Source organism: Narcine bancroftii, chromosome 4, assembly GCF_036971445.1.
Source record: "Narcine bancroftii isolate sNarBan1 chromosome 4, sNarBan1.hap1, whole genome shotgun sequence".
In the NCBI taxonomy this organism is placed as follows: Eukaryota; Metazoa; Chordata; class Chondrichthyes; order Torpediniformes; family Narcinidae; genus Narcine; species Narcine bancroftii.
The window spans coordinates 201749557-201776660 of NC_091472.1; the positions used below are offsets into that span (position 1 = coordinate 201749557).

The window sequence follows — 27104 nt, forward strand, 5'->3', positions numbered from 1 at the left end:
CTAATTGAGCCATCTGGAACACAGAGAACACAGGGTGAACTCCAATTTGAACTTGATTTTCAGATGATGTCATTTTTGAGCATATAATCCACCTCTTGATCCAAGAATCTGCCCTTTTCCTGATTAACTCGGTAAGGTTGATGCTTAATAGGCTTAACATCACCGACCTCCACATCATGACAAGCCACAGTAGTTCTTTTTGGAACATCTGGGAATATATCCTTAAAGTTCATAAGTAATGTCTTCATTGATTTAGTCAAATACATTAACTAGGTTTCTAAGTTTTGCAAAACTATGGAATTTTCAAGCCTGGGGCTTATCACTTTCTGTGCTCCATTACCTTCCACGAAACTTATCTCCTCCCTAATTTCCTCTATAATTATCACCTTGGTTGGAATCCTAGTTTCCTCCTCAGTCATTTTCTCAAAGTAAGGTTTAAGCATGCTCACGTGACAGACCTGTGTCTTTCTTCAATGATCAGGCATCTCAATGACATAGGTGACCTGGTTAAGTTTTGATTTCACCTTATCTGATCCTGAAAACTGAGCTCTCAAAGGGGTTGACTGCATTGGAAACAAAACCAATACTTTGTTGCCAGGTTTAATGTCCCTAATTTTTGCTTTTTGATCGTACCGAATTTTTATTTTCCCTTGAGCAGTTTTTAAATTTTTCCTTGCTATCTCGCAAGCCTGATGTCATCTGTTTTTAAATTTGAAAACATAATCCAACAGATTTGATTGTATATCATTATGTATCCACTGTTCCTTCAAGAATAGTAATGGTCCCCTGACTTCATGACCAAACACCAACTCAAATGGACTAAAGCCAAGAAACTCCTGAGTTGCCTCTCTAACAGGAAACAATAGCAAATGGATTTCTTCACCCCAATCCTTTTTATTTTCCACGCAATAAGCCCTCATCATATTTTTCAGTTAAATGGAACCTTTCCAAGGCCCCTTGACTTTCAGGATGATAGGCAGACGACACAATTTGATGGACTCCCAATTCATACACCACCTGTTGAAATATTCCAGACATAAAATTACTCCCTTGGTCCGATTGAATTTCCCTTGGTAGGCCAAACAGTGTGAAAAATTTTAGCATAGCCTTCATAATCGTCTTTGCTTTAATATTTCTCAAGGGAATAGCCTCTGGAAACCTTGAAGCTGTGCACATGAGTGTAAACAAATATTAATTTCCTGTTTTGGTTTTTGGAAATGGGCCAACACAATCCACTATCACTTTTGAGAAGGGCTCCCCGAAAGCAGGGATGGGTTGTAAAGGTGCCACTGGTGGTCCTTGATTTGGCAAGGACAGGTTCTACAAAAGTTCACAACATCCTTTCTTAATTTCAGCCAATAAAACTGTTTCCTTATCTGTTCTACCATCTTTTTCACTCCAAGATGATTTCCTAAAAGTGTACTATGAGCCAACTTTAATATTTAATTCCTGTAAGTTTTGGGAATTACAACTTGCCTTATTACCACCCAGTTTTCACTGGCAGGTATCACTTTTGGTCTCCACTTTCTTATCAATATTCCATCTTGAAAAAAGTAACCTACTGGCACAGTTTCAATATCCTGGTTAGACAGAATCTTATCTCTTATGATCAGGATCATGCTTTTGTCGGGCTATTAATTCTTCTGTTGACAACAGCAAAGCTGGATCCTTAGGTTTGTCCTCAATGCTTGCCTCCACTACAGGATCATCACAGACTTTCTCTACCTCTACTTTTTTTCTAGACATGGCTCTAGTAATGGCACATGCAGGGTAGATTTCCAAATCCTTTTCAGAATCAAACCAATGCTTACTTGTGAGTTTCACTGGAGGTATGACTTTACCCTCTGCTAAATGATTCCCTAAGAAAAGAGAAACTCCATCCACCGGCAGACTTGATTTTATCCCTATCATAACCGGGCCATTAACTAAGTCTGATTTCATCACTATTCTATGCAAAGGTATAGGCTCTGCTTCACCACCAAAGCCTTTAATTAAATTCACATCTCTAATATCGGTCTCTTCACCAAAATTCAAAACGTTACTTAATACAAGCGATTGGGCTGCACCAGTATCCCGCAGGATTTTAAATGGCACTTGATTGGATCCTTCTTTAACTGAAATGAAACCTTCTTCAGTTATGAATGGTTGAAAAATATCCCTAACTTTTTCACTCTGAACACAGGTAGTTGGTGCCACCCCTTTCTCTTTCTTCCTTTTCAGTACAGGACAATTTGCTATTATGTGCCCTGGCTTCTTACAATAGTGGCAAATAACACTCGAAAATTTTTCCTTCTCCCATTTCTCTTCCTCTCTTCCTTTAACCTCACTTCTAGATTTTCTTTCTCCTCTACTTGGGTTATCAGCAGTATTCCTTTGAAAGACTTTCCCTGGTGTACACTTAGGCTTGTGAGTTAACACATATTCCTCTGCAAATTTAGCCAATTTTTGCCACGTTTTTATATTTTTCTCTAGCCAAGTATACTAGAATATCATCAGGAACACAATTTTTAATCTCCTCAATCAGAATGATTTCCCTCAATAAATCAAAGTTATTTTCTACTTTCATGGTGGCACACCACCGATCAAAACACACAACCTTCCTATAAGCAAAATCCAGGTAAGATTGGGTTTCTGCTTTTTTTAAACTCCTGAACTTTTGTCTATAAGCCTCTGGGACTAGTTCGTAAGATTGCCTGCTTTACAAATTTGTAATCATCTGCTCATTGTACAGTGAGACACGAATACACCTGTTGGGCTTTCCCTTTAAGAACACTTTGTAGCAGGTGTGACCATTGGTCTGGTGGCTATTTTAAATTTACAGCTACTTTCTCAAAATGCTGGAAATACTGGTATATTTCAGGTTTCTCAAATGGAGGAACTAACCTCACTTCTCTACTGACCAGAAACCTTTCCTCCTTGACTAGCATGTGGGTTTTGGGCTTCTCCCTCTCCTTGGGTTAGGATCTGTTTCAATTTAGCTAGTTCTAGCTCATGTTTCTGTTCTTTCTCTCTCTCTCCTCCCTTGCGCTGCCCTTTGAATCTTGAACCTGATTATTCCTATCCAACTGGATCTTCTATTTTCTCATCAGCAGACCCCAATCAGTGTGGCTTGGTAACAACACCTCCAGCTCATGAACAATCATTACAGTGGCAAATCATGGCTGTGTACTTAGCCTTCTGCACCATTCTCTCTGTGCTCACAATTACATAGCTATGTTCAACTCCAAAGCAATCTATAAATTCACTGACTACACCACTGTTGTTGACCGAATAATAGGTAATGATGAGGTAAGCCAGAGGATGGTGATCGGAAATCTGATTGCATGGTGCCAGAACAGTAATTTTGCTCTCATTGTCAGCAAGTCCAAGGAGTTTATTGTGAACCTTAGGAAGGGGAAGCTGAGGGACCATGTATCTGTCTTCATTGACAAACATGGTAGTGGAGAGAATTAGTAACTTCAAGATCCTGGAAGGTCAGAGGACCTCACCTGGAGCCAACACATCACGATAACCATGAATCGATACAACAATGTCTCCACTTTGAGGAGATATGGCATATCATCAAATAGTGAGTGATACCATCATGGCCTGGTTGAAACTTGAGTGCCCAAGAATGCAGAAGACTGCAGAGGTTGCAAGCCTACTTAAGTCAATCACGGGCACCAACTTCCCCTCTATTGAAGACATCGACGGGAGTTGCTGCCTCATGAAGGCAGCCAAATTATAAAGGATCTCCATCACCCTGGTCACCATCTCCTCACTGCTAAGTTCAGGCAAAGGTACACAATCCTGAAGTCCAGCATCTCCAGGTTCCAGAACAGCTATCAGGCTCTGAACCTCCTCATACTGCCCAAACCCTAAGCATAAACTATTCTTGGACCACCAAAAGATTTGTCTACACAATAAAAATATTACCTTTCCCTTGCATTAGCTGCAACATTGAATACTTGCATATCAACCTTTTATATTTATCATCTCTTTTTCTTTCTTGGCATAATGTGGTAAGTTAATTCATACTATTGTAGATGGTGTATCTTATGTACCTTTATGGCTGCAACAACTAAGAATTTGGATGCATCTGTACATTGTGCTAATGGGTGTGACACTAAACTCTCATCGCCAAATGTTTCATTCTTTTATCCTTCATCGAATATGACAGCAACTAATATTCATTTATGTGCTTCTATAGTAAGTGAGAGGGATTTAGTCTCTCTTTAGATCGATGTTGCTTGCCTACCTGATATGTAATTATGCAATTGCACAAATGAGACTGCTTATTACCAGTTTTTTCCATGAAAAATATTCACTGCTGCAGGTAATGCTCCACAAAGCCTTCACATTGCACTATTTTTAAAAAAATTAGTTGAGTGCTTTGAACTTGGCTTTTGAGGCAGGTTTTGCTTTTTCTCTCTGCTGTGTTATTTCTCTCTACCCATATTTCAGCATGGTCTTCAGCAAAACAGCTGAAGAGAGACCTTGTCCCAGAAATCCTTGCAGAGTCCTAAAATCTAAAAGGTGGGAAGAGAGTCATCTTACACCATTGGTTAAATCATCAGATAACCATTGGATTTCTTGAAGTAGATAAATTACTTCAATTTAATCTCAGGAGTCAAAATGAGTATTTTAAGTGTTCTTTCATTCATTGCTAATTCGACAATAACCGTTTTAGAAATGTTTGTGGTGAACTGCTGTACATTCATTTATCTGGCTCTGCCCTGCTCTATGACTGTACCCATGGCTCCTCCCTCTTGATCCTGAATAAAGGCTCCAACACCATAACCCCTCCCCAGAAAGCCTGGGTCACGGCACAGGATAACCTTCAAGTTTATTGTAAATAAAAGCCTATTGTTCTGTAACTCCAGTCTTTTGAGTTATTGATAGCACATCAACGTTAACCCATTATTACAAGCTCTTATACTGTCTATGCCATTATTAGTTAACTTTTTCCCTCCATGATCTATCCATCAGGACTACTTTTTCATTTAAATGTCAGGCAAAGCTATCTTAATAAAAATAAAGGCATTATGTGAGCTCCCAGGAAATGTGACATTGATAAAATAATTTTTTTCTCATGGTAATTGGTTCCAAGACATTGAAAGATTCTTCAAATCTTGAAGAACACAGGGATGTCCAGAGGATCCTTGAACTGAGAAAAATGTTGGGTTATGCAGGAAGGAAATTTTAGGCAGTTGGTAGAGTAGGTTATCATGTCAACATAACATTGTGGGCCAAAGGGCCTGTATTGTGCTGTTAGCACGATGCCTTTACAGCGCCAGCGATAGGGACCGGACAAGAGTTCAAGTCTCACGCTGTCTGTTAGGACTTTGTACACTACAGCCATGAGGCATAGTGACTCAGCAGCACCCGTAGGTCTACGGAGAAGCCCAGGCCTACTCAACATGAGGTAGTACGTACTCCAGATGTCATGACGCCTGGTCACCTGTTGTTTGACTACATCAAGCCTGACAGCATGTCAATAAATGCTTCTGTTCTTCTCTGGCTGAAACCTGAGGTGTAGTCTTGTTTTTCTTCCTATTTCAACATGGTGGCATATGTCCATAACTTACATCTACCACATGATATATAAAACCTGCCCTTACCTGTGCTTACCTGCTGAATCCATTTTGTTCCTCAAATAGGGTGGCCTTTACTTACTTGAACTCCTACACCACCACCTCAGCCCCTGTTCGCTGAAGCCCCTTGAGCCAAAACCTTTCCACTTTGACTCAGTCCATTTCAATGAAGACTGCTCCCTGTTTACTTTAAAAGAAAACCACTCCATGTAACAGTGCATGGCTATGTCATATCAGATAACTAAGGGGCACCATGAGAGTTAACCCATATAAATCATTCTTTGAAGATTTTGTCAAAAGGTTAATAAAAAAACTGCAGGAAATTTGAATGGTCTCCCTTCTTTCATAACTGATTTTGTTCAACAAAATCTACAAATCACTCACAAAATAAAAAAGTCTTTGAAATAAAATAAATCTTACTGAGACAATAAGGAAAAGGAAACAGAAACAAAAATCTAATAAAACAGGATCACTTCAACAATGTGATATGCACTACTGGACTGAATAACCAATGTTACAAAACCAATCAATCCAGAAATCTAGCCAACATGAGTGTCCCAATCATAAATTTACACAAGAAAATAATTCAATCTTTCAATATGATACAATGACACACAAATATATATATATATAAATTTTCAGTCTATAGGTAAGCATCAATTTCTCACAAACAATATTATTCTAGATGATATTTGGTTTAAAAAAAAGCAATCCTCTTTAGATTTATCACTAGCTGCAGGCAGCCTGGAAATTTACATCTGAAATGCTTTATCTAGATCAGTGGTCCTCAACTTTTATTCACCCACTGACTACCTTAAGTATTCTTTTGTTGACTACCCACAGACCACCAGTGGAAGAGGTGAGTAGGGAGAGAGTGCGGTTGGTGAACTCAAACCCCTTCCCAGACAATTGACAGGATTTTTGTGCAGTACACAAATATGCTGGAGAAACTCAGCACGTTACGTAGCATCAAGTAAAACAAAATCAATGTTTTGAACCTGAGCCCTTTTTTAATCCTTTATTTAAAATTTAAAAACCATGATACATAAAGTTAATAAACACAATACAAAATATAAAATATTAATAAGTATACATGGCATATAACAGAAAAACCCCTCTAACCTCCCTACTCAAAAAACCCTCCCCCTTTGTATACCCCTTACATAAAACCACCCCTAAACTTCCCCCTAACTACCCATTCTAAAAAGAAAAGAAAAAAGAGAAAAGAGATGTAAACTATAATGACAAAGATAAATATCATGGATTGAGGCATTATCTAGTAAATTATATGTTATTTTTTCCAGTGGTATACAGATCTCAATTCTGTATGCCATCAAAGTAAATTCAATTCTAGATAATTTTTCCCAAGTAATCGCAATACATTTTCTCGCAACTGCTAATGCTGATGCTAATCTCAAAAATACTATTTCAAATTTATTTAATCTTAATTCCAAACATATCGTTTTAATATTACTTAATGAAAATATTGATGGATCCATTGGGAATTTAACTTTAAAAATATTTTGTAAAAGTTCCTTAAACCGCATCCAAAAAACTTTCACCTTTTCACAAAACCATGTTGAATGTAAAAACGTTCCTTTTTCTTTCAGGCACCTAAAATATAAATCCATCGAAAGTAAATTGTATCTCATTAATTTCTCAGGAGTTAAATATAATTGGTTTATAAAATTATAATGAACTAATCTATATCTTACATTCACTAGTTTTGTCATACTCTTTACCCAAATTTCTCCAATAATCCTGAGTAATTTGTATTCCTAAATGTTTTTTCCCATTTTAACCTAGTTTTTTAAAAATTTGGCTTTGTGGCTGTGTGAGCAGTGGAAGAAACAGCCACCACGTTGAGGGTCCTTAACGACAGTTTTTATTCAAATTCAGCACCCCCCTATAAGGGCAGCATGAACTCAGTCACTTGGTGCATTGTGACATCATAATCACTGCCCAGGGTGCGCGCTGGAAGGGATGCTGAAGTCAGAGAGAAACCTCTGATGACGCCATTTCCCCATAGCTGCCCCGCCATGTGGCGATACAAGCGGGGCCGGTTCGCCATGAGGATGTGAGCACCACACAACCCAACCCACCCCCAGAACCAGCTACGCATCCTGTCGCTTGGGTGGCCGGCCCCAATGCTTGGGCGCAGCCATCTGCATCGGCAGTGATAAGACCAGCTGGTCCACCTTCAGGCAGTCCACTGTAAAATTTTCCTCTCTCCCCCCAACATCTAGGGTGAAGGTTCCGTCAGACTGGTGCAAGACATTGTATGACCTTGTGGTCGAGTTCTTTGGGGAGATGAAACAGACGGGTGCCGTGGCGTACCAGGGCTGGGGGAGTTAGGAAGGCCAGTCACCTGCATTGGTCCACCAGCAGATTTTTGTTGGTGGCTGTGGTGTCAGGGTCTTGGCCAAAGAACTCACCCGGCAGGGAAAGCAGTGTACCATGAACCATCTCCGCTACTGAAGCCTGCAGGTTCTCCTTGAATGCCATCCTAATCCCAAGGAGGACCCAGTCTTGTCCAGAGAGTCTGGACACCAAAACAGGCGATCCATTGGCTGACCAGAGTCCTGGCGCACGTCTCCGCGGAGGCCTCCTTAATTGGGATGGCCTTCCAGCCACCTTGTGGCCCAATCCACCACCATGAGGAGATAACAAGTATCCTTGGACACCGGCAGGGGCCCGACGACATCAAACTGGATGTGTTGGAATCTGCGAACTACCAGGTCGAAGTTCTGGATGGGGGCTCGCTTATGTTGCTGGACCTTGGAGGTCTGGCATCTGGTACAGTTCCTGGCCAGTTCTGCCACCTCCTTCTTCAGCCCATGCCACACAAACCGCTCACAACCATCCGCTGGGTGAGCGAGGTCATGGATCAGACTGAAGGCTTTTGCTCTCCAGTGCAGCTGGATCAACGGGCGCAGCATGCCTGCTAAGACATCACAGAGCAATGTGTCTGGGCTGCTGGACACCCGGACATCCTTGAGTTTGAGGCCCAAGATGGCAGTCCGCAAGGCCTGCGTCTCCGCATCGTTCCTCTGTGCCTGAGCCAATTGGTCGTAATCCAGGCCGAGCACAAGAGTGTTTATCGCTGGACGGGAGAGCGCATCCGTCACTACATTGTCCTTGCTGGCCCTGAGTCGGATGTCGGTCATGAACTCAGACACGTACAAGAGGTGGTGCTGCTTTCTGGCGGACCACGGATCCTTGGCCATCGCCAGTGCTTGAGTGAGGGGCTTGTGATCCATGAAGGCTGTGAACGGCCTGTCCTCGAGGAGATAATGGAAATGGCGGATAGTCAAATACAGTGCCAGGAACTCCTGGTCGAAAGTACTGTATTTGAGCTCTGGCAGGCACAGCTGCTTGCTGAAAAAGGCCAGCGGGCACCATTGTCCATTGAGCCACTGTTCCAGAACACCCCCTGCCATAGCTGAGGCATCCATGGAGAGCGCCATGCGTGGCGCTGGCTAGAGCCTCCTTTGTCGCGATGAAACCCCTGTCCACCTCATCTGACCATGATAACGTCTTTTCTTTGGTGGCCATGAGTGCTTACAATGGGCGCATGGTGCGCGCGGCTCCGGGGATGAAATGATGATAGAAGTTCACCATCCCCGTGAACTCTTGGAAGCTTAAACAGCCGCTACCTTCTCTGGCGCTGGCACGGCCCCAGCCACCAAAATGGTGTGCCCCAGGAAGTGAAGGGACTCCTTACCAAACTGGCATTTGGCTGCGTTGACAGTGAGGCTGAAGTCCACCAGTCAGGCAAAGAGTGTGCAAATGTGGGGTTTGTGTTCATCGCGGTTGCGACTGGCAATGAGAATATCATCCAGGTAAATGAACACAAACTCCAGGTCTTTTCCAATGAGGCACTGGAACATTTAGACCGAAGGGCATACGCAGGAACTCGAAGAGGCCGAAAGGGGTGATAATGTCCATTTTACCACGTCGCCTGGATGCACCAGGATCTGATGGTATTCCCGCACGAGGTCCACTTTGGAGAAGACCCGTGCACCGTGGAGGTCGGTGGAGATATCCTGTTTGTGGTGCATCGGGTACCTGTCGAGGATGGTTGCATTGTTCAATCGACGGTAGTCCCCGCATGGTCTCCAGCCCACGGACGATTTCGGGACCATAGGAAGCGGCAATGCCCAGGCACTGTCAGAGTGCCGGACGATTCCTAGTTCCTAGAGCCTGGAGAACTCCTCCTTTGCCTGCTGGAGCTTCTTGGGCGGCAGCCGTCTGGGTCTAGTGTGCAACGGGGGGCCCTGTGTGGCAATGTGGAGGAAGACCCCATGCTGGGGCAGGGCGGCGTTGAACCGTGGCTCTAAGAGTGGGGAATTCATGGAGGATCTCATCTAATTCATCCCTGGCGGCAGATATGGTGGCGATTTCGGGACTGCTGGCTTCTGCTGTGTCTAGTCAGGTGGAGTGGAATGTTCAGGCATTGACCAGCCTTTTGCCCTTCAAGTCAACCAGTAAGCCGTGAGCTCTAAGGAAATCGGACCCTAACAGCGCAGTGCCCACAGAGGCAAGGATGAACCTCCAGTGGAACTTTTCCTTCCCGATCTGGATCTGTGCTCTGCAGGTGCCATAGGTCCTGATGGTGGAGCTGTTGGCCGCCCACAGGGTTGGACCTCTAGATTGGGTGTGAGTGTCTAATGCTGTGGGGGCAGGATGCTGAGCTCAGCCCCTGTGTCTGCCAGGAATCGGCAGCTGGTGGATCTGTCCATCACATGAAGGAAGCTGTTTGTGTGGCCAGCTATCGCAGCCATCAACGGCGGCTGGCCTGGTTGTTTCCCTGAAACCCACAGGGCTGGCGGCACTTACGGACTTGGGCTCCCCAGTGCTGGTGGTAGAAACACCAGGTTGACTGGGCCTCCTCTGGCTTGGTCTTGGGAGCAGCTTGCAGTCAGCTGGCAGCTGGTCGTGCCACCTGGTTGAGGGCTGCCTCGTTCTCCCTCTTCGTGCACCAGAGGGCATCCGGACGGGCTGCTGCTTTCTTCAGGTTAAAGAAGTCTTCATCTGTGCGGAGCAGCTGGATGTCCTCTGGCATCTGTTCCAGGAATATCTGGCGGAAGAGAAAATAAGGCTTGTGGTCTTCCGCCAGGGCCAGCATTTCGTCCATCAGCGCCAATGGACTATGGTTCCCAAGCTCATCTAGGTGAAGGAGCCTGGAAGCCCATTGCTGGGGAGTTAGCCCGAAAGTTCCAAGCAGCAGGTCTTTGTGGGTGGTGTACTTGTTCGTAGCCTGGGGGTGGTGGATGTCATCGTCCACCATCGCTGCCATATCTTGGTCCAGAGCGTTCACGTCATGATAGAACATCGTGGCCTCTGAGGAGATGTTGCCGAGTTGAAATTGTGCTTCCGCTTGCCCGAACCACGATCTCAATCGGTGGGTCCAAAAGGGGGAAAGCTTGGTGGAGACAGCGTTAACCTCTGCTGAATCCATGATGATTTGAATCCAGAAAAATATCTGGGCTCATTGGGGTCACTACTGTGGTGGTGTGAGCAGTGGAAGAAACACAGCCACCACGTTGAGGGTCGTTAATGACAGTTTTTGTTCAAATTCAGCACGCCCCTAAAAGGGCAGCATCAGCTCAGTCTCCTGGTGCATTGTGACATCATAATCTCTGCCTAGTGTGCGCACTGGAAGAGATGCTGGAGTCCGAGAGAAACCTCTGATGACGCCATTTCCTCGTGGCTCTCTCACCACGTGGCGATACAAGCGGGGCCAGTTTGCCATGAGGATGTGCGCCGCCACAGCTTAAACATTTTATTCTGTAATAAAATGCATGCATTTCTGATATATCTTTTTTCCTACCATCCGAAATTAAAATTTCAACATTAGTCTGTCCAGGCAACCTCCGAGTATTCCCAAATTGATCCATCAACAAAGCTCTAACTTGATAACAAAAGATTATTCAATGGTATTTCATATTTTTCCCTTCATTCTTTGAAATATAATAAAATATATTTTATTATATTTTATTACCACCGTAGGTGGTGCCGGTAGAGGACCCATGATTCGGAGCCGAACAGGAGTGTGGGTATGACAACGGCTCTGTATACGCTTATCTTTGTGAGGTTTTTCAGTTGGTTGTTTTTCATAACAATCCTGTACAAATTGAATTCCTTTTTGATCCTATATTTTCAAAAATTGATTATTAACCATGAAAGGGAAAAGTTTATTCTGATACAAAGATGTCTTCATAGAAACTTTACCACATGTACCTATCTCTTCATTTATCTTATTCCATATTTCCATCAAGTATATCAAAATTGGTGAATTATATTTATGTAACAACTTCAAATTCCATTTACATACAAATAGATCCTTCTTATTCTCATTAATTCAATTTAATTCAATATCTGCCCATACCAATGGAGTTTCCAAATCAAACATTCTATTAATAAACTTTAATTATAATAATTTTGAAAATTCAGAAGTTATAAACCTCCTAAATCATACCCCCACATTAATTTTTGTAAATCTACTCTTGGCATTTTATCTTTCCATAAAAACTTCCTAACTATAAAATTCAAATCCTTAAAAAAATTTTGAGGAACTTTACAAGGAATATATTGCAATCTTGGAAAAAATATTCATTTTAATACATTTAACTCTACCTATTAAAGTTATTGGTAAATCTTTCCATCAATTTAAATCAATGCTAATGTTATAAAATAAAGGTAAATAATTTAATCATAAAATTTTTATCAACTTTAACACCTAAATATATATTTTGATCTGACCATTTAAATTTAACAACATTCTTACAAGGGGTATAATCATCTTTAATTAATGGCATAATTTAATTTTTCCCCAATTAATTTTATAACCAGGTATTACTCCATATTGCTTCAATCTGTCTTCTAAAAATCTCAAAGATTCTTTTGGTTCTGTTAAATAAATTATTTAAAAATAAATTAATTTTAAATTAATCAGATTTCACTTTAATACCTTTAATATTATTATATTGTCTTATTAATTGTGCCAGAGGTTCAATAATCAATGCAAACAGTGCCGGTGACAAAGGGCAACCCTGTCTAGTAGACCTCTCCAATCTATCTTTCTTCTTCTTTGGCTTGGCTTCGCGGACGAAGATTTATGGAGGGGGTAAAAAGTCCACGTCAGCTGCAGGCTCGTTTGTGGCTGACAAGTCCGATGTGGGACAGGCAGACACGATTGCAGCGGTTGCAGGGGAAGATTGGTTGGTTGGGGTTGGGTGTTGGGTTTTTCCTCCTTTGTCTTTTGTCAGTGAGGTGGGCTCTGCGGTCTTCTTCAAAGGAGGTTGCTGCCCGCCAAACTGTGAGGCGCCAAGATGCACGGTTTGAGGCGTTATCAGCCCACTGGCGGTGGTCAATGTGGCAGGCACCAAGAGATTTCTTTAGGCAGTCCTTGTACCTTTTCTTTGGTGCACCTCTGTCACGGTGGCCAGTGGAGAGCTCGCCATATAACACGATCTTGGGAAGGCGATGGTCCTCCATTCTGGAGACGTGACCCATCCAGCGCAGCTGGATCTTCAGCAGCGTGGACTCGATGCTGTCGACCTCTGCCATCTCGAGTACCTCGACGTTAGGGGTGTGAGCGCTCCAATGGATGTTGAGGATGGAGTGGAGACAACGCTGGTGGAAGCGTTCTAGGAGCCGTAGGTGGTGCCGGTAGAGGACCCATGATTCGGAGCCGAACAGGAGTGTGGGTATGACAACGGCTCTGTATACGCTTATCTTTGTGAGGTTTTTCAGTTGGTTGTTTTTCCAGACTCTTTGGTGTAGTCTTCCAAAGGCGCTATTTGCCTTGGCGAGTCTGTTGTCTATCTCATTGTCGATCCTTGCATCTGATGAAATGGTAAAGTGATGATATCTGCCCATTCGTCACAACTCTAGCCATTGGCTTTTTATATATTACTTAATCCAACTAATAAATACTGATCCAAATTTAAATTTTTTCAACACGTTAAATCCAGCCTGATCTATATGAATCAAAGAAGATAGATACTTGCCAGTCTATTGGCTAGAACTTTCATTACAATTTCATAATCAATATTTAACAGGTCTAAAAGAACTTGCTTTCAAAGGGTCTCTATCTTTCTTAAGAATAACTATAATAGTTTGAGAAAAAGAATCTGGTAAAGAATGAATTTCTATAGCTTATTTAAGAATCTCAATCAATAAAGGTATCAATAAATCTTGAAATTTCTTATAAAACTCAGCCGTAAACCTATCTTCACCTGGAGATTTCCCTTTAGGCATTGATTTAAGTGCTTCTATAATCTGCTTTTGAGTAAAAGGGGTTTCCAATTCCTTAATTTCCTTATTAGTTAATGAAGGGAATTGAAGATCAGATTAAAAAATCATCTATCTTAACTTCATCTTTCACAGCCTCAGAAGTATATAATTTTTATAAAACTCCATAAACAGATAATTTATTTCTTGAGGTTTATATGTAATATCTGAATCTTTTCTAATAGCATTTATCATTCTTGATACTTGTTCTGATTTCAATTGCCAAGCTAAAAAATTATAAACCCTTTCCCCTAACTCATAACCATATAACCATATAACCATTTACAGCACAGAACAGGCCAGTTTGGCCCTACTAGTCCATGTCGGAACAAATCCCCACCCTCCTAGTCCCACTGACCAGCACCTGGTCCATACCCCTCTAATCCTCTCATTTCACAACAAGGTGCTAATTGAATTCATTCATAAAATGAATGGACTGGAGACAAACTGGCTACAAGTACCTTTCTGCAAAGTGTTCACAGAAAGGTCACTCTTTGGTTTTGTTAATCTAAGACAACATCTTGACCAAGGAGAAAAACTCCCGTTGTTTGCTGAAGAAGGTGGGGTATTTGCAAGTGAGAGAGTCACATGGGCTTTCTGGTAGTTGGCAATTGGAGAGAGAGAGAGAGAGAGAGAGAGAGAGAGAGAGAGATAGAGAGAGAGAAGAGAAGCTCTTTCAGTCAGCTTGTGTGTGGGTAACACTGAAAAGCAGTTGAACAGTGCAAGCCAGAAAGAGGTGGTTGAAACTGATGAAAAGTTCCAGAGCAATGGATGGCTGGAAATGCTATCTGTCTGATGTTTCTCTTGGAATAAGAGAAACAGAAGGAACTCTGTCGTAACCTGAAAGAAAGAGGTTACCATCCGGAAAACCCTGATGGGGCAAGTTTCATCAGTGAGACCTTGAGGTGACTAGTGGTGGTACCTCATTTGTGGAAATCCTGGAACAACAAATCTCTCTCTGCAAACCCTACAAGAACCTTCCTGAGCGGTAAACATTTACCTTTCAGACACCAAAGCCTGGTGAACTTTATACATGTTGAATTCTGTACACAGTATAAGAAATCCCTGCATCCAGAGAACTTGGAAAAAGTGAGATTGAACTGTGAACCAAAGAACTTTTCTTAAATTTACACACACATTACATACACATGTGCTTAGAATTAGAAGGGGGTTAATTTGGGTTAGTTAAGTATAGAGTTAAGTTAAAGTTTGATTCTATTTTCATGTTAAAGTTGATTAAAAATAACTTTTGTTTTAAAAACCACATCTTGGTGAGTGTCCATTGCTGCTGGGTTTTGGGGTCCTTTGGGCTTGTAACAGTAGCGAAAGAGGAGTGAAGCTTTGACTTGAGAGGTTCTGTGTAGGAGTGAAGCTTTGACTTGAGAGGTTCTGTGTAGGAGTGAAGCTTTGACTTAAGAGGTTTGAGAGGCTGATGAAGAGCTTATTCCTGCAGAGGTAAGGCTGGTAAGTTTCTTCAATAAATTTAATTAATTTTGCAGTAGGTAATGGAGGCAAATGTTAGGGATGTCCAGTGCTCTGGTAGTAAAATGTGGGAAGCTAGGGGCTGCATGTTATTCCTGATGACTACACCTGCAAAAGGTACATCCAGCTGCAGTTCCTGACAAACCAAGTTAGGGAGCTGTATGAACATTAGATCTTAAAGGAGGCTAAGGTAGTGGTAGACAGGAGTTTCAGGGAATAAGTTGCCTCTAAAAGTCAGAAGATGGGTGACTGTCAGGAAGGAGAAGAGGCAGAAAGAGCAGTGCATCCCTATGACTGTTCCCCTCAACAAGCATACTGTTTAAGATACTGTTGAGGGGGAATGATCTACCAGGGACAAGTAGAGGTAGTCATGTCTCCAGCACAGAGGCTTTCCCCCTGGCTCAGAAGGGAAGGGGGCAATGGTGATTGGGGACTCATTGGTTAAGAGAGGAGATAGGAGGTTCTGTGAACAAGATTGAGGCTCCTGGATGGTATGTTGCCTTCTTGGTATCAGGATCTGGATGTCTCTGAATTCACAGCATTCTGGAGGGAGAGGGTGTGCAGCTGGATATTGTGGTTCATATGGGGACCAATGACAGATAAAAGTAGGGATGAGGTCCTGAAGAGAGAATATAGGGAGTTAAATAAAAAGTTAAAAAGCAGGGCCTCAAGGGTAGTAATCTCAGGATTGCTGCCTGTGCCATATGCCAAAGAGTGTAGGACCAGGAAGTTGTGGCAGATGAGTGTGACTGAAGAATTGGTTCTGGGGCAGGGGTTCAGATTTGTGGATCATTGGATATCTCATCTAGGGAAGGTATGACCTGTACAAAAAAGACAAGCTGCACCTGAATGGGAGGGGAACTAATTTCCTGGAGGGCAAGTTTTCCTAGAGCTGTTGGGGAAGGTTTAAACTAGTTTGGAGTGGGGGGGAAGGAATCAGAAAGTTAGGCAGAGAAGGACAAAAACATCATGCTATGTGCACTGAATTGGTGAGGAAGGACAAGCTGGGGATAAAACCTAAAGGTAGCCAGTTAGAGGGTTTGAAATGTGTCTACTTCAACACTAGGAGTATTAGAAACAAAGGGGATGATCTTAGAGCATGGATCAGTATGTGGAATTATGATGTTGTGGGTATTACTGAAACTTGGCTGGAGGAAGGGCAAGATTGGCTGATGCAGGCACCTGGGTTTGGATGTTTTAAAAAGACTAAGATGGGAGGTAGAAAAGTGGGGGGTGGAGTGTGGGGTGGGAATAGCATCACTGGTCAGGGATAATATCAAGGCTGTAGCAAGGAAGAATGCTAGAGAGTGTCCACTGAGTCAGTGTGGGTGGAAGTCAGAAATAGGAAGGGAGTTATCATTGTGCTGGGAGTAGTCTGTAGTCCCCCAAATAGCCCTCAAAACACTGAGCAGATAACCAGGCAATTTTTTGGAATGGTGTGGGAAATACAGGGTTGTAGTTATGGGTGATTTCAACTTCCATAATAATGACTGGCACTTACTGACTACAAGAGGGATAGATGGGGCTGAATTTATCAAGTGTGCACAAGAAGGATTCCTGACACTGTATGTGGACCAGCTGACAAAAGGAGAGGCCATATTGGTTCTGGGGATTTAATCTGGTCAGGTGGTGGACCTCAGAGGGGGAGCATTTTGGTGACAGGGACCATAATTCCCTTAGATTCAACATAGCGATGGAAAAGGGAAAAAAAATAGTCAAACTGGGAAAATGCTTATTAAGGAATTAGCCAGGAACTAGCCAGAATAAATGGAAACAGATGTTAAAGGTTGAAAGCACAGAAGTGATGTGGAGGAAGATTAGGGACCACATGTCCAGGGTTCAAGATAGGTTGGTCCCAATGAGACAAGGATGGTAGGAAAAGGGAACTGTGACTGACAAAACTGGTCAAGCAAATAGTCAAGAGGTAAAGGAAACATACATTAGATATAGGAATCAGGAAACGTGAAGGGTTCATGAGAAGTATATGGTAGCCAGAAAGGACTTGGGAGAGCTCAAAGGGGGCATGATAAGTCCTTGGCACGTAGAATTAATAAGAACCCCAAGGTGTTCTGTGCATATGTGAAGAACGGAAGGATGACTAGAATGAAGGGGGGCGCTGCTTAAAAACAATAAGGGAGGCCACATGCCTGTGGCAGAGGAGGTTGGGGAGGTCCTAAATGAATACTTTGCTTCAGTATTCACAAGAGAAAAGAATCTTGATCACAGGCCTGTGTGCTGAACAATGAGGAGATTAAGGAAGCAGAAATGTTGGATCTTCTTAAAAAAAATAAATCAAAATTGGCAAGTCCCCAAGGCCAGATGTAATATACCCCAGACTGCTGTGGGTAGTGAAAGAAGAGATAGCTGGGACACTAGCTATGATCTTTGAATCTACTTTGGCTGCCGGGAAGGCATCAGAGGACTGGAGAAAGGCAAATGTAGTCACTATTTTTTTTAAGTAATAAGGAGAATCCTGGGAATTATAGACCTGTGAGTCTTGCATTGCATCAGTAATGTGCAAACTATTGGAGAGGATTCTTAAGGATAGCATCTATGAGCATTTGGTGAAGTACAGTCTACTCAGGATAGTCACCATGGCTTTGTGAAGGGAAGGTTGTGCCTCAAGACTATTTGAGTTTTTTGAGGTTACAAAAGAAATTGATGGGGGTAGGGTGGTACATGTAGACTACATGGATTTTAGCAAGGCATTTGATAAGCTCCCCCATGAGTGACTCATCCAGAAAGTCATGGGGCACAGGATAAGTGGACCATTAGCTGTGTCGATTTAGATTTTTTAAAAAATTGTTTTGTAAGAAGAAAGCAGAGAATAGTAGTGGAAGGAAAGTATCCTGCCTGGAAGTTAGTGACTAATGGAGTGCCACAGGGATTTGTTCTGGAACCCCTGCTCTTTGATTTTTATAAACTACCTGGATGAAGAGATTGGAAGGATGGGTCAGTAAATTTTCAGATGACATGAAGGTTGGAAGAGTTGTGGAGAGTAGTAGTGGAAGGAAAGTATCCTGCCTGGAAGTTAGTGACTAATGGAGTGCCACAGGGATTTGTTCTGGAACCCCTGCTCTTTGATTTTTATAAACTACCTGGATGAAGAGATTGGAAGGATGGGTCAGTAAATTTTCAGATGACATGAAGGTTGGAAGAGATGAAGGTTTCAAAAGGATACAGACAGGATGCAGAGTTGGACAGAAAAGTGGCAGATGGATTTCAATCCAGATAGGTGTGAGAGATGATGCATTTGGGAAGGACAAACCAGAAGGCTGAGTACAGGGTTAATGGTCAGTTACTTAAGAGTGTGGATGAACAGAGGGACCTTGGTGTCCAAAACATGCATTCCTCAAGGTTGCTGCACAGGTGGATAGGATAGTTAAGAAGGCCTATGAGATGCTGGGATTCATTAATAGGGAATTGAATTCAGGAGTGGAGAGGTCATGTTGCAACTCTACAAATCTTTTGTAAGACCACAATTGGAGTACTGTGTTCAGTTCTGGTCACCTCATTATAGGAAGAATGTGGAAGGTATGGAGAGGGTGCAGAGGAGATTTACCAGGATGTTGACTGGATTGGGAAACCAGTCTTGTGAGGCAAGGTAAGCAGAGTGTAGAAAGATAAGAGGAGACTTGATAGAAGTCTACAAGATTAAGAGGCATCAATAGGGTGGACAACCAGTACCTATTTCCCAGGGCAGAATCAGCAAACACCATACTTAAAGGTGAGGGAGAGAGGTTTAGGGCAGACATCAGGGGTAAGTTTTTTTTTTACACTGTTACAAACTGTGTAAAGAGCAGCAATAGGCAATGTTTAATTTTAAAATGCTAATTTTGTATCTTACTGTTAAACTGAATCTTAATACTTAAACTATCCTCAACACCAAATCTATCCCCAACTATGCACAGGTTTGCATTATACCCAACCCATTAGAGTCCAGGCCAAAATCAAGAAAGTTACTTCAAAGTTCAATCTTTCAAATTCAGTGTTGAAGTGTAGGCCTTTGAAATTTGATGCCCAGAATTAATGATGACCTGATGGGAAGACTGGAGTTGTGGCTGCTACATCCTCTCAAGTTCTCCTTACATTGCTTTTGAAGAAATGTCCATCCACTCAAGCTGTGGCCATAACACTTCTAGTCCTTTTGTCGGTGTCTTGGGTAAACTTGTACCTCCCACTTTGTTCGTTTTAGATTGGTCACAGTGTTCAAGCTACCGAAAGAAAATAGACACACACACCAAGAGCAGTTCAGTTTATACAAGTCTTTATTACTAAATCTAAAGCTGAATTCACACTACAATATGCAAGCCCTTCCCAATTATACTTATCAATGCCTGGACTGGTCCCAACTGCCAAAGCGAGGCGATGACTACACACTTGTAGTAGGTTGTCTGGGCTACGGTAGCAGCTTCTCCACCTCCCCGGACCGGGACGTCGCTTTGGAATCTTGAAGTTCTTCTTCTTGCTGAGAGATGTTGCCACCTCTTAGACAGTCTCAAACTTCAGCAGTGGGACCATGGCTTATATTACCCAAAAGTTGTTTACTTCAGATCTTATCTCTTTGAACAAATAATTTAATTATCTTCAAGATCTCCTGACAGTCTGCAACCAACAAAAGACAACTGGATCTCTTGGCCTCATGGTGGAAGTTGGATAATGTCTACTGATTCATATGCATGCCTGGGCCCCATAGTGTAAATTTAGATAATGTCTTCCTAATCAACTGCATCCTGGGCCCCATGGTGGAATTTAGATGTGTTTACTAAATATGCATCTTGGGCCTCATAGTGGAATTGGGATTATGTCTTCTGATGCAACTGCATCCCTTCTTTTATAAGCTAGTCTAAATCCTCCATTACAGTCGGCAAGACTCAAACTGAGTGGTCTCCACAAAGCTTCCAAGATCGTGGCACTGGTCTCTCCAAGTGACCTTCACTGTTAGCACTTTGCTTCCCATAAGACCCTCCTGGCACAGGTCAATCCACTGAAAAGCTCCAGTCATTCACAGAGCAGGCTTTGCTCTGAATTTCACAAATTCATGGCCACAAGAGCTGCTTCAAAAAGCTGTTTTCTCTTCACCTGACAGTGGTTTCCCTTGCAAATCTGGAACAGACTATGACAAGCCTTCCCTCAGTTCTACCAATGTATTGAGTTGTTGCTGGGTTGTGACTTGTGTTGTGATGGTGCTTGTGTGAAATGTTAAATGTTAACTGTGACCATTCAGTTCTTCCTATCAAAACTATCCCTGACAGTGATAATCCCATTTTACTAAAAGGGGAGCTCATAATAAGAGTTGTAGAATGCTTTGCCAGGGATGGTGGTGGAGACTGAAACATTGGGAACATTTAAGAGACTCTTAGACACCTGGATAAAAGAAAAATAGAGGATTATGGGATAGGGAGGGTTTAGAACTTTTTTAGGAAGGAATATGGGACAGCACAACATTGAAGGCTGAAGGCCTATACTGTGTATTGTTCTATGTTCCAACACCTTTGGTGTAGCTTGTGGACTTTGGGCTGCTTATAAAAATCCAATTAAAATTATCCTAGATGCAGTGCAACTTATTTTTGTGATTTCCTATCATATAAGTCTACTTCAAGCATACAAAACCTCAGTGCAACATATAATTGAAAATTCATTTTCTGCATTCACACTTGAACTTCTTCCCTGCTGATCTTGATACAGTCAGTGACGAACATTCTGAAAGGTTTCACCAAGACATTACAACCATGGAAAAGGAGTATCAGGGCAACTGGAATTCATCAATGCTGGCTGACTATTGTTGCACACTGACCCAAGGCATCAGATGTTGAGTACAAATGAAATTCAGCAACAAAACATTTTTAGGTCAGTTGAATTAACATAATGTGTCTGCATCATTACAAAATTAAACATGCTAAATACAAAAAAAGTTAATTTAATGTTTCGCCAATTTCCTATGTGATACAACAAATCTGAAATTATCTTTTGTCATAATCCCCATTTTTTAGGAAGCAAACCTGGGGGTGGGGGTGGGGAAAGAGGAAGGAAATTGTGTAATTTGCACAAAATCAATTATAAAGTTCTTGACACTCGAAGAAATATATGGAATACCAGGATCTCAATCAGCCATGATGTCAGTCCTTTAGATAAGAAATCCAATACCGTGCATGGCATCACATTGGTTTCCTCCCATAGATATCCCACAAATTCAAATGTTTATCACCCTCTCTTAAAAGTATATATATTTTTGCAGAGATCAATCCCCTTTCAAAGCAAAGTATACCCCAACAAATTTATGATTAAATTGTAAAATTTCCAATTGAGTGAATTTAAATTATTGCTTATTTACCAATAATTATCAATCCAAAATATGTTCCCCTATTATTTCCAGAAAAGTATTTTAAGTGTTTTAAGAAGTTCCAGTAAACTCTAAATAATCCCATTCTTGCTTCTTCATATAAATGCAAGGCAATACATATTGCACAAACATTATCAACTTCCAGTCCAGACACATGCAGACCAAAAGTAGATTTCATGACAAATCCATATAAATAATTTCATTCTCACAAACAAAGAAGAAAAAATCAAAGCTTCTCTATTTCTTTGATATAATATTGCCTTTTGTTACTCCTTTGTCTTTTTTCAAATGCATGGCAAATAACCTTTTCTTTTTACTCAAGGGAAAACTAAGAAATTGTATCCACCAACTTAATAGATAAATTACAAATATCAAACTCACATTGCCTCAAACAAATGGCTGAACAATTGAGGAGGAAGCTTCATAGCTATTATTAAGTAATAACATTTCCTTCCAAATCTCAGTCTTCTAATGGGATAATTCAGGGTAATGCAATCTAGGACCAATCTCAATCATTAGATTTTTAACAATCCTGGTTAGCAATTAACCATTACCACTGATTGTTCAGCAGGGAAGTTGGATCAATAGAATTTACAATTGTTCTAAAATAACACATCAGTTAAAATTATAATGTGGGATGTTTTCATTCTCAATATACCTCTTCTCTTCACACTACCTAATCAAAATTCCTACCTGCAGGAATCTCCGACAACATCTCTATAGCCATGTGCACGTTTTTACGACAAATGTCCACAGGATCATTGAGCAGATCAGACAGTGGTAAAATTGCTTCATGTTTAATTATTGCAAACCTACAGGGGGAAAAAAAGGAGTAAAAATTAAAATGTACAATAAATTCCTCAACTGAAAGCGAGTTTGGTTGTTTTGCTCTTGTTAAAAATGTATTATTTAGAGCATTTTGGCAATGTTAAAACTTGATTAAAAAGTATTATTATAGAGGTCACGTGATGAGGAGCCAGCAGTAGGATGTCGACCCCCCCTTGTCGTAGTGATAAATAATATAGTTCGGTTATCGACTATAATGCCTTGCATGATAATATAGCTTGGTTATCAATTGTAATGGCTGGCATGTTACACAGGACCATGAGGGAGTGAAAAAACAGTAATGGTGGAATAAAGACTGAGCATATTTGAACTCAACCTAAGTGTGTTGACTTTATTTGACCTCAGGATTCAACATTGGTGATGAGGATAAACTGAGATTCTTGATATTTAGCTAGACAGAAGAAAATATGGCATTTGGAGGAATTGAAGCCATAGGGTTTGTCTTCATTAGACCGACTGGAGAAGCAATCATAGTTAGTGCTTGCTGGGTGGCTTGGTCGAAGGAATTTGATTTACATGCCGACATTTTAGGACTGTTTGTCGACGGGGTGATGCCAGCAGAGCTCACACTGAGGAGGGCTCTTGTATACTGCTGGGGCTGCAGTGCGGGAGATTTTCAAGACGGGGAGCAAAGCTAATTTAATAGGGCTGTTGACACTTTGAAAAAGCATTTTGTTGTGGAATCAAATACCACATTCCAATGCCATATCTTTTAACAGATCAAAGAGAGGGACATGGAAAGCATTGTTCAATTGGTCACCCGACTCAGGAAGGCGGCCGAAGATTGCAATTATGGAGCAGATTTGGAAAACCAGATTCGAGATCAGGTGGTACAAAGTTGTACATCAAACCACTTGAGGCACAAGTTGTTGAACAAAGGTGCAACACTCACTCTGGCAGAAACAATGACAATAGCAGCATCATTTGTAGCAGTGGAAATTCAATTTCAGACTATGAAACTGTCCCTAGCTGGACATGATGGTACATATTCTGGTCAAGTTCATGAGATATTTACCGCAGCAAGCAAAGGACAGGAACATGTTCAGAATAACTAGTGTGCTTACCGTGGTCATGAATGTTATCGATGTGACAATATCAGATATTTTGGAAAAGATTTGTGCTGTACGGCCAGGGGTCAAGTGTGCAGAAGTTTTGGTAGAAAGGCCCATTTTGCCAAGACATACAGAGCCCCACCCCAGGTAAGAGTTGAACCAAGATAAACAAATAATTGTGGAGGAAGAAGGGGGATGAGAGGCAGAAGTAGGCTGAGGGGCAAACAAAATGTACATCATGTTGAAAAGGGCTCATGTGAATGAACACATGGTGATGATCAGGAAAAACAAATTGAGACAAGATATGCTTTTGCCATTAACAATAAACACGCAAATGCAAAGGTGCCAGTGGTGATTGGAGGTGTGAAGGTTGACAGTGGGAATGACACCAACATTATAGACAGAATATTGTGGGAGGAACTGAAAAAGAAAAAGATAAAATGTACAACCAGAAGATGTGAGAAAAAGTTGTTTCATTGAAGCCGCTTCAAACAATTGGATGCTTTACAACAGAGGTGCAGGTGGATGTCCAGAGTAATCTTGTTACCATCTACCACAATGGCAGAGTTTGCTCTCATAGGGGAACCTCTACTGAGTAAGGAGACAGCACAGACAATGGGTGTATTATGTATAGGAGTAAAGGTGAACTCAGTGCAATCCTATATTAATCTGAAGGAGGAATTCCGGTCAGTTTTTGAAGGATTTGGAAATCTAAGGAACAGGCAGATCAAACTAAAAATGAATCCAAAGATTAGGCCAGTAGCACAACCCATGAGAAGGATACCGTTTGGGCTGAGGGAGAAAGTAGAAGCAAAAATACATGAAATTATCCAATAAGACTGGAACAGCAGTCAAAACAAAACCTATGTGGCCATCAGTGATGAACTGTGCACAATTGGAAGGTGTGTACTCAGGGGAATCATATTTGTCATTGCACAGAAATCAAGAGGTAGGATTGTAGCACTGGTTCACAAGGGATATTTGGGAATTGTTGGGACAAAGCAAAACTTCCGTTCAAAGGTTTGGTGGCTAGGAATGGAAAAAGATGTGGAAAAATATGTGGGATCATGTCTCTTCTTTGGCTTGGCTTCACGGACGAAGATTTATGGAGGGGTAATGTCCACGTCAGCTGCAGGCTCGTTTGTGGCTGACAAGTCCGATGCGGGACAGGCAGACACAGTTGCAGCGGTTGCAAGGGAAAATTGGTTGGTTGGGGTTGGGTGTTGGGTTTTTCCTCCTTTGTCTTTTGTCAGTGAGGTGGGCTCTGCAGTCTTCTTCAAAGGAGGTTGCTGCCCGCCGAACTGTGAGGCGCCAAGATGTACAGTTTGAGGCGATATCAGCCCACTGGCGGTGGTCAATGTGGCAGGTACCAAGAGATTTCTTTAGGCAGTCCTTGTACCTCTTCTTTGGTGCACCTCTGTCACGGTGGCCAGTGGAGAGCTCGCCATATAACACGATCTTGGGAAGGCGATGGTCCTCCATTCTGGAGACGTGACCTACCCAGCGCAGTTGGATCTTCAGCAGCGTGGATTCGATGCTGTCAGCCTCTGCCATCTCGAGTACTTCGATGTTAGGGATGAAGTCACTCCAATGAATGTTGAGGATGGAGCGGAGACAACGCTGGTGGAAGCGTTCTAGGAGCCGTAGGTGATGATGACAAGCAGACCTGACCCACTTGAACCATTACAAAGCACATTGCTACCAGCAGGACTATGGGAGGATATTGCAGTGGACTTCTAGGGCCCATCCCCAACTGGAGAGTCGATTATGGTGGTTGTCGACTATTACAGTAGATATTATGAGTATGCCATAATGAAATCAACAACAGCAGAAAAGACTATCGCAGCACTGAGGGAGATCTTCGCCAGACATGGCTTACCAGTGGCTTTGCATTCAGGCAATGGACCTCAATTCATATCAGAGATATTCCGAGAATTCATGAAAACTATTGGTGTGCACAAGGTTACACCAAAGTGGCCACAGACCAATGGAGAAGTTGAATGTCAGAATCAGTCACTGGAGAAAAGAATGAGAATCGCTCAAGCAGAAGGCAAGGACTGGAAAGAAGCAGCATATAGAGCGACACCACAAAGTACCACAGGAAAAAGTCCAGCAGAACTCTTGTTTGGAAGAAAGATCAGAACCAAACTACCACTGGTTGTTGACATGGTGAATGACCAGGAAGTGGAAGACCATGATACTGAAAGAAAAGAGGCAACAAACCTGTATGTGGACATGAAAAGGAATGCCAGACCTTCAGATGTAATACCAGGGGATGAGGTACTGGTGAGGAAAGAAAGTCCGAATAAAATGGACACATCATTTTATTCACCAACCATATATTGTGGTGTCCAGAGAAGGAAATCAGGTGATGGTCCAGTCACCAGAGGGTGTTACTTATGACAGAAACACATCACATGCGAAAAAGTATTATCATCGCAATGCTTCAGTGATGTTGACACCAGATGAAACTGCGAGAGAGCAGAGTCGAGATGACTAGCTCGATGGAACTGGAATGAACCAGCTGGAAAGAGAAACTACTGGAAACCAGCATCAAGGCAGTAGATAAACTGAGCAGGACACCACAGGCAGCAGTCCAGACAATACCAGGAGGTAGACCGCAACGTCAGCAACAACCACCTCGGAGATATCAAGACTTCGTGATGTAGTAGCATGGAGAACTTTCTATTTTATGGTTTGGAAATCTGTGTTTGTAAATCATCCAGGAAATTGTGTGATTTAGAAATTGAAGTTGACATTGGTATTGAAAATAATCTTTATTGAACAATGACTGTTTTAAAAGTAGTTTAACACACAACCTCATCATTTATTTGATGAGGGAGGGATGTCATAGTGATAAAAATTATAGCTTGGAAAGTGCTGACTTTATTTGACACTCCTGAGCTCCCACAACAAAGTTAAGGATGGGGGGAGAGTTAAAAAGTCTAGAAAACTAAGAAAACCAAAAAGTCTTAATAAAGGCTCTTGCCTTATCCTAATGGGAAAGAAAAGCTGCAGCCAAGGGAAGACGGCCAACAAGCTGAGGGGATCTTCTGCTGCCTGAATGAGCCCTGCCTCGTGGAAGCCATGATGGCACTTCCAGCTCTAGGTGTCAGGGGATGTTTCCAGTGTGGATCCAGTGAGGTAGTCTTGGATGACAGCCTGGAGGGAGATACTGGTGGTGGACCTGGTACTCATCATAACAACAGCCTAACGTCAACAAGAAGGGGAGGGGACAAGGAGCCCTCACTGCAGGATGTATTTGAACATAGGGAGAAGACTGGCCAAAGATCTAAAAGAAAAGACTGACAAGCTACATAAGATGGACAAATGGGAGATTGTCCTAACTGGTTTAGCTGGAAGGGTGACTGAATTGGAGGACAGAACTGGTAATAGCAAAGACAAAATAAACAAACTGGAGACAGAATTTGCCACTTGGGAGATGGAGATGAGACACCTCTGGCAGAGGATAGATCCTCTGCAAAACCATAGCTGGAGCGGTCCTGGGAA

The 27104-nt window shown here is 42.1% G+C and overlaps 1 protein-coding gene across 2 annotated transcripts in view; it reads right to left on the bottom strand.

The window, feature by feature from the left end:
- The window catches only part of rsph14 (radial spoke head 14 homolog), a 674463-nt gene that overhangs the window by 580738 nt on the left and 66621 nt on the right, over positions 1-27104 (bottom strand). For both annotated transcript variants that reach the window (XM_069933649.1, XM_069933648.1), the window contains exon 3: positions 22390-22508. In XM_069933649.1, the coding sequence (XP_069789750.1) occupies positions 22390-22508 (119 nt within the window). The remainder of the gene's footprint in view (positions 1-22389; positions 22509-27104) is intronic.